General features: G+C 41.4%; 1 protein-coding gene across 4 annotated transcripts in view; it reads right to left on the minus strand.

Annotated features, from left to right (window-relative positions):
- CALCOCO2 (calcium binding and coiled-coil domain 2) overlaps positions 1–8,623 on the minus strand; it is a 34,270-nt gene that overhangs the window by 10,833 nt on the left and 14,814 nt on the right. For 2 of the 4 annotated variants that reach the window (XM_011999325.1, XM_011999328.1), the window contains 7 exons: positions 6,157–6,259; positions 5,868–6,001; positions 4,960–5,085; positions 3,269–3,357; positions 2,818–2,887; positions 1,750–1,872; positions 1,366–1,452 (listed from right to left, as the gene is read on the minus strand). In XM_011999325.1, coding sequence (XP_011854715.1) covers positions 1,366–1,452; positions 1,750–1,872; positions 2,818–2,887; positions 3,269–3,357; positions 4,960–5,085; positions 5,868–6,001; positions 6,157–6,259 — 732 coding nt within the window. Of the gene's footprint in view, positions 1–1,365; positions 1,453–1,749; positions 1,873–2,817; positions 2,888–3,268; positions 3,358–4,959; positions 5,086–5,867; positions 6,002–6,156; positions 6,260–8,206; positions 8,270–8,623 lie in introns of all 4 variants that reach the window. The other 2 variants (XM_011999324.1, XM_011999327.1) reach the window with 2 other exon arrangements.

Genomic DNA, 8,623 nt, shown 5'->3' on the forward strand with positions numbered 1-8,623 from the left:
AAATCCATACCCATCACAAGGTGGCTCAAATCGTTGAATGACTATAGTTTTTTTTTTTTCTTGAGACAGAGTCTCACTATGTCGCCCAGGCTGGAGTGCAATGGCGCGATCTCAGCTCACTGCAACTTCTGCCTCCCGGGTTCAAGCGATTCTCCTGCCTCAGCCTCCTGAGTAGTTGGGATTACAGACACCCATCACCATGCCTAGCTAATTTTTGTATTTTTAGTAGAGATGGGGTTTCGCCATGTTGGTCAGGCTGGTCTCGAACTCCTGACCTCATGATCCGCCTGCCTCAGCCTCCCAAAGTGCTGGCATTACAGGCGTGAGCCACTGCACCCGGCCGGGACTATAGATTATTTAAAACAGTAATTTCTTTGCTACATCAGAGGTCACAAACTGGAATGTGCCTATAGAGAGCAGGCAAGAAATGTAATCGTATGAAGGAGTTGAATGCAACGAAACAGTGCAGACTGCAGCTAGATGGAGAGCTCATGACCCACCTACAGGGGACAGCAGCTACTTAGCTCTAGCTATTGCTGCTGCACAGGAATGTGGGCTCAGCATTGCTAGGTCCTCTCATTTCTCAAAGGAAGCTGGAAATACAAATTTTTATGGGAAATATTCCTATTTTTAAATGTTGATAACTACTTTATAAAACATATCTGTGTCTGACCTTGACCTATGATCTGCTGATTTGCAAACTTTGTTCTAGTCTTTCCTATATCACGCTAAAGCATACAGTATCTTAGATATAGTACGTACTCAGTGATTGACTGGATGGTGCATATATGATGTGAATTACAATCCCAATGACTGGATATCCCTCGGACATCAGGATTTCTCATGTCCTTGGATCAACTAAGTAAATGGGGCTTCCAGGCACCTGTCAACACCAGGGGGCCTCTTCTTCAACCATATATTATAGGAAATTATTAGTCAATTAGGCTTTCATTCCTATGTAATTGATAATGATGATAATGCTAATATATTAATTATAACAAGATTTGCTTTGGGTGGTATATTTTCCTGTTATAGAGCCCTTTATAACCATTCACTTGTCTGCCCCCATTGTAACTCTGTAAGAAGAGGGTAGGGGTTATTCTGTGTGAGCCCTAGTCCAAGGATCTAGTTAACTACATCTTGTCATGAAGTTTAACTTGCAGTATTCCTTTATCACTTATTACACATTAGAAATGCCTACTTCTAAATATTTTGTAAATCTCTGTCCTTTTGGCTAGAAAGCAAAACATCTAGAGGTGAACACTTTCTTACTTATCCTGTCCATCACCTGAAAATAGGCCCATATCCCTTTCTTCTATATCCCTATAGGCTCCCTCCCACATAACCATCCAAAGACAGACGTGCCATTAATTCCTGTTGTTTCTTCATTGTCGTAGTTTCATTCTGCTTCATTTCCTCCACTGTCTGCTCGAGCTTCTTCTGGTCCTTCCTCTGCACAAAAACAAATTTCAGTACCATTGCTGGGAAAACACACACATGCACACATACACCATGGAAGGGCCTGCTAAGCTAATGAGCAAGCAGGATGCAGAGGGAGAGGCAAGTCTTCTCTTGTCAGTTTCTAAAGAAAGCCATGAGCTATCTCGTTTCAGACTGTTTCCTCTGAGCCCTTTCCTAGAGCCAGTGATATCCAGGCATATTAAAGAACATTAAAATGTTCTTTATACAAAGAACAATGTATATTTTCTTGCAAACGCCTAAAAGTATTGTTTTCTCCCATGACTCTACCTGTTCAGTTAAACTGAGAAAGAGGTGGCCATTTTCCTTTTTCAGGTGCTCTAACTGCTCTGTCTTATCTTGATCTCCCTGAACAAGCTTCTCCATTTCTTTCTCTTGAGTTGACAACTGGGCCTAAAATAAAAACAGTGAACATAACCAAGATACAAAAGAAGGAAAACAAAACAGGAACAATGCTTTTTAATGTACAATAACAAAGAGATGTGTTTCCCTAGCAACTCCCAACTGCCAAATATCCTGTAGAACTCCTTTACTTTTCAGCTCAACCTTATAGCCTAAGAATCTAAGGCTCAACTGAGTACAATTAGACAAACCACTCTTTAAAGCACCTCTTTAAGGCATAGCTTCCTAAAAATGAGAGCAGTTCTGCTATCTGCTCTATATTCCAGACTTTCGAGTACGATTTTGCTTGAAAAGATTAAAGTTTGATTATTGATATAGATGATTGTCATCTACATTAAGAGCTCATGGTAAATTAACTTAGTAATACACGAACAAATCACTAAGTTCCTTGTGAATTACGATTTTTTTTTTTTTTTTTTTTTTTTGAGACAGAGTCTTGCTCTGTCGCCCAGGCTGGAGTGCAGTGGTGCGACCTCTGTTCACTTCAACCTCTGCCTCCGGGGTTCAAGTGATTCTTCTGCCTCAGCCTCCTGAGTAGCTGGGATTACAGGTGCACCTGTAAATTAGCACGCTTAGCTAATTTTTTATTTTTAGTAGAGACGGGGTTTTGCCATATTGGCCAGGCTGATCTCAAACTCCTGACCTCAGGTGATCCACCTGCCTTGGCCTCCCAAAGTGCTGGGATTACAGATGTGAGCCACTGCACCTGGCTGTGAATCATGATTTTTTTTTTTTTTTAAAGTAGGGGGGCATGAGTAGGGTGGAGGTTTACCTGGTTCTAGAATGGAAAATACATAACCTGAAACTTTAGTGTGATACTTTGAAAAGTATGCCATTAGGCACTCACTGCAATGAAATACATCTTTCTAGGCCACCAAATTGGAGCCATGGTAAGGCTAAGAAAATATCCTTTGACAAAGGTATGGCATTACCTACCTGAAGCTGATCCACTCTGATTCCCATCTTCTCATTTTCTGAGGACATCTTCTGGTTTTGTTCTTTCAGTCTGTGGAGGTGGAGATAACTATGTGAAAAATTCACTCACTGCAGGTCAGCTACCCCTGGCCTTAAATGATTTAAGGCTGGCTTGGCCCTAAGCCTGCAGAGTTATTTAAAAATCTACTAGTCTCCACTGCAGTCCTGTTTTGGCTTCCTGACTCCAAAAAACTGCAAGTATTCAATCCCTAAAGTTAATATTTGAAATCAGATCATTTTTCCTGACTATTCTGATACCAATTTTCTAATTCATGATTCAAAGGGCAGAGAGTCACACCTTCAATGTCATAACAGTGTTTTCTCGCAAATTCCAGAAATCTAATCTGACTGTATTTAAGGGTATCGATGGTACAGCAGCTCTTCCCCTCCCAGAATTATGGGACACACTCACTGAAGCAACTCTGTCTCCCAATAGTCCTTCTGTTCTTTCACTTTCAGTTCCAACTTCTTATTGATGCTCTGTAGGGTTTCTAGCTCCTCCTATAGATTGAAACACCATCAGAGGGACAGACTATTTCTATGACTTTTGAATGAGTATCTTAGGCAGGCAACAAATATTTATTGAGCACTTACTATATGTCAGGCATAGCATGACACAGCAGTAAATGAAATACTCAAATAAAAGGAAGATGTTCTTTTTTTTTTTTTTAAGACAGCGTCTCACTCTATCACCCAGGCTGGAGTACAGTGGCGTGATCTTGGCTCACTGCAACCTCTGTCGCCTGGGTTCAAGCGATTCTCCTGCCTCAGCCTCCCAAAGCGCTGGGATTTCAGACATGAGCTACTGCACCCGGCCACAAAATGCTCTTTCTATATTAAAAATGCATCACCTTAATTTCTCATTCCACTGGAGCTTATAATTTGTTCATTAAATAAATATTTACTCAGAGCCTATTCCATACTAGACACTGTTCTTGCACTGCAGACACAACAGTGGACAAAATAGACAAAACTGCCCTTTTCCTAGAACAGTGCTGTTCAATAAGTGAGAGCCACATATAATTTTAAAATCTTAGTAGGCACATTTTTAAAAAGGTAAAAAGAAACAGATTAATTTTAATAATAGTGTGTGTGTATATAAATATTTATTTAAAAATTTATTTTATTTTATCTTACTTTATTTTATTTTATTTATTTTATTGTTTTGAGATAAAGTCTTGCTCTGTTGCCCAGGCTGGAGTGCAGTAGTGTGATCTTGGCTCACTGCAACCTCTGCCTCCCAGGTTCAAGCAATTATCTTGCCTCAGCCTCCTGAGTAGCTGGGATTACAGGCGCATGCCACCATGCCTGGCTAATTTTTTCTTGAGACAGAGTCTTGCTCTGTCGCCCAGGCCAGAGTGCAGGGGTGTGATCTTGGCTCACTGCAACTTCTGCCTCCCAGGTTTGAGCAGTTCTCCTGCCTCAGCCTCCTGAGTAGCTTGGATTACAGGCACCTACCAGCATGCTTGGCTAATTTTTGTATTTTTAGTAGAGACAGGGTTTCACCATCTTGGCCAGGCTGGTCTCAAACTCCTGACCTTGTGATCCACCTGACTCAGCCTCCCAAAGTGCTGGAATTACAGGTGTGAGCCACTGCACCTAGCCAAATGATAGTATATTTAACCCAATGTAGCTAAAATACCATTTCAACATATAAACAATTAAAAGGAGATATTCAGCTGGGAAGGTGGCTCATGCCTATAATCCCAGCACTTTGGGAAACCGAGGTGGGTGGATCACCTGAGGCCAGGAGTTTGAGACCAGCCTGGCCAACATGGTAAAACTCTGTCTCTACAAACATATAAAAATTGGCTGGGTGTGGTGGCGATTACCTGTAATCCCAGCTACTCGGGAGGCTGAGGCAGGAGAATCTCTTGAACCTGGGAGGCGGGGGTTGCAGTGAGCCAAGATCGCACCCTTGCACTCCAGCTTCGGTGACAGAGTGAGACTCCATTTCAGACAAACAAACAAAACTAATGCCTGTTCAAAGATACTGGTATAAGAGGGTGAGATCACAGGCAAAACAGAATATGGTGCTGGATAAGAGGCACCATCCAATTCTGATCTCCATGGTCCAAGGTCACCTATAACCAGCAGCCATACCTGCTTCTTTTGGAGCTCAGCCTGCATGTCTGAATTCTGCTTCTGGAGGCTGACACAGCTATCCTTCAGCTCCTGGTTTTCTTTGCAAAGCTCCTTGTTGTGCTGCTCAATCTCTTCTACCTCTCCCTACAAAAGAATATTCCATAAACTATATTCCAAGTCCCTCTAGCAGAAAATTCCCATAGGTTAGGATGGTGAGGGACTGGCTGATTGCCATTCACTGCAGTGACATCTATGTACCCCAAATGGGGGCTGCTCCTTAATACCTAGGTAAGGGTATAACAGAGGTATGTCTTTATAACTGCAGCAATACCAAAAAAAAAAAGCCATTAAAAGTTAAAAGGAAAATTGACACAAGAATGTAGCTTCTTCTTGCAGACCATATTGCTTGTCTCTCCCAATGGACTTAGCTCCTTGAGGCCAAGGACAGTGTTTCAACTGATTCTTCATTGTGTTCCCAGTGCCTACCGTAGTGCTGGATGAAGAGTAGGTGTCCTGTTAAATGATGAAGTAAGAAAATGAATCTAATACTCATGTATGACAGATAGGCTGTAGGCCAGAACTGAAAGAGATAAAAATATTTGGTGCTTCTCTCCTCAAAGGAGCTTTTACATTTACCATGGTGATAAGATGTGTAGATGACAAAAATTAAACAACTGGAAAAGTTAAAAGAATAACTGAATGCCAGCTGAGTTAAAGAAGTTTTAGAAAAGGAAGAAATCACTTATTGTTATGATTCTTGTTAACATTCCTAAGTCATTCCTTAGTGAGTCCGCATGAGTACTATATGCATTTTTTCCAACAATACCGTTAGATATTCAATAAAGCCTTATTAACTCAAATTCCACCCTATCCTACATTGCTACTCATAACGGCAGTAAGGGATTGAGGTGAGAAGTTTTATAAACCTGAGTGGTAACAACCAGGATGTCTTCCTCATTTTCTGGACGGAACTGGAAAGGAATACTTGCTCCCCGGACCACGCCATCCTGATCCACATAGCAGAACTGGTAATACTCATCATCCTTGGGCAGGTAGTAAGCTGAAAACACAACATAAGTTTTAATCCAAAATAAGATCTATTCAGAAAAGTAAAATTCTGGAAGTCTTTTCATCTGCCCCAGAAAGCTCAAGCTGAAGGGAATTAATTAGTCTTGGCTACTGTCTTCAACACCTTTGATCCAGTATTTTTCTCACCTTTGAATTGGACTTCCTGCTGTTTAGCTGATTTGTTGTTTAGGTCAATGGGCAAAGTAACCCACATGAAGGTGTAATACTCACGGACTGTCTTCCATCCCACCTGCAATGACAAGAAGTTCTTATTTAGTACCTGAAAGGGGCGTGGGGAAAATCCTAATTGGGCTACATCTTCTTAAAATCACTTTTTATTTGTATATATTGAAAATATAGGCCAGGTGTGGCGGCACTTTGGGAGGCCAAGGCGGGTGGATTGCCTGAGCTCAATAGTTCAAGACTAGCCTGGGCAACATGGTGAAACCCCGTCTCCACTAAAATACAAAAAATAAGGCAGGTGTGGTGGTGTGCGCCTGTAATCCCAGCTACTCAGGAGGTTGAGGCAGGAGAATTGCTTGAACCCAGGAGGTGGAGGTTGCAGTGAGCCGAGATTGCACCACTGCACTCCAGCCCGGGTGACAGAGTGAGACTCCGTTTCCAAAAAAAGAAAAAATAAAATATAATAGAATGAGTTCATTATGACAAGATTCTCACACCAGGGCTCAAATCTTTTTTAATTTTTTATTTTATTTTTCACTTATGACAACTACATATGGGAAAACGTCTGATATAACCAAAAATTGGGGTGCACATACACAGCTCAAAATACAAGTCTTGGAAAGATTTGAAAACTAGCTCCTCACCACCCAGGAGAAAAACTCCAAAAATTCTATCTACAAGTCAGAGATAGAGCTGAGACTGATTTAAGGGGAAAGTTCTGGGAATAGTAACCCTGATCCTCTTACAATGGTGTTCTTTGGGCTTCTAAATCAGAAATCACTTCTGACCTGCCCTCTCTATTGGTGTGTCCTCTATTATGTCCAACTAAGCCCTGTCATATATCAACCTACTGCATTAAAAAAACCTCCATTCTTCTTTATAATGTCTGTTTTGGGGGCAGAGGGAGAACAGGGTTCTTAGATTATGAGGCACCAGATAAGAGATTCCAGGTCTATACAATTTTTTTTCTTTACTGTTTTTCTTCATGCATGCTTAATGATGGCTTTTTGGCAATAAAGATATTAACAACAATCTGGTAGTCATAAAGGCCTCTTCTAGGTATTGAATACAATAAATCATAAGACATAAGGATGCAGCAAAACATGCCTCAGAGCAGAAAGCTGGCTAAGTGGAAAATATTCTCACAAATGTGAAGGGGGTAAAAGATTGCTCAAATCTTATCTAGAAAATAAAAGCACACCAGAGAATAGAAAGCCAGCTATTGTGTCTTCAAGGGGACAACACTCAGCAAATGAGAAGCAAAATTACATTTATTGCCATATTTTGACCCTGCCTGAGCTCAGTAAGAAGAGAACTAAAAATAAATCCCATTTTTATATATTAAGGAATCAAAGCAGGGTGGAAAAGGCTATACCAAAAACTCATCAGAACATCCTAGGGCATGTTTTAGAGTCTCATTAATACACACCCCACTGCTGTAAGCATCTCAGAGCCACTGCAGCCTGTGGTGGTACAGGAAGCAGGAATTTTATGGAGTCCTCATTCACATCCTGGAGCTTCTTAATGCACTGTGACCGAAATATCATTGGGAAGACCTAAGAATTATTGCTGCCTTGGAACAGGGAAACAACTTCTGGCCACCTGCAATGTCTGTCCTTGGTTCCTCCATTTGAGTAGTCCTTGTTCCAGTTTGTCTTGGAAACATTTAAATGCCCAAGTCAAGGAGAGTATGAAGCACAGGATTATACACTGAGGGAAGGAAAGCAGACTGCTTCCTGCTTTAGGCTCCATCATCAGTGGTGACTTTCACTATAGAGAAGATGTAATGTATTTGTATGTATTAAAAACATTTACTGGCCGGGCGCAGTGGTGCATGCCTGTAATCCCAGCTACTCAGTGGCTGAGGCATGAGAATCACTGGAACCCAGGAGGTAGAGGCTGCAGTGAGCCCAGATTGCACCTCTGTACTCCAGCCTGGGTGAAGAGAACGAGACTGTCTTAAAATAAATTTAAAAAAATACATAAAAAATAAAAAGATTTACTGAGTACCTACCTGGTGCCAGATACTACCAGCGTCTGGGGTGATGAGGAGTTGAATAGTCCAATTAAGACTACACTGAAAGAACACTGGGGAGAGCGTTTGAGGTGAGATGTGAAGGACGAAACTTTACAGTCAACTCTTCGTTCTCTAATTTACTATCTGTTGCTCAAAGGAATTCAGCAGAGTAGAAGAGAAAAAGCAGAGGTTTGGGAGCCAAACCTGCTTCACGGCTTATTCACTGTGAGGCCTTGAGAGATCACCATCTCTCAAAGATATTCATTTTACTTACTTACGCCCAAGAGATACTACTACCCACCTCAGGGGGCTACTGCACTGTGAGAATTTTTCATTTTTTATATTTTAGACGGGGTCTTGCTCTGTTGCCCAGGCTGGAGTGCAATGGCATGATCTTGGCTCACCACAACCTCC

Source organism: Mandrillus leucophaeus, unplaced genomic scaffold, assembly GCF_000951045.1.
Source record: "Mandrillus leucophaeus isolate KB7577 unplaced genomic scaffold, Mleu.le_1.0 Scaffold59, whole genome shotgun sequence".
NCBI lineage: Eukaryota > Metazoa > Chordata > Mammalia > Primates > Cercopithecidae > Mandrillus > Mandrillus leucophaeus.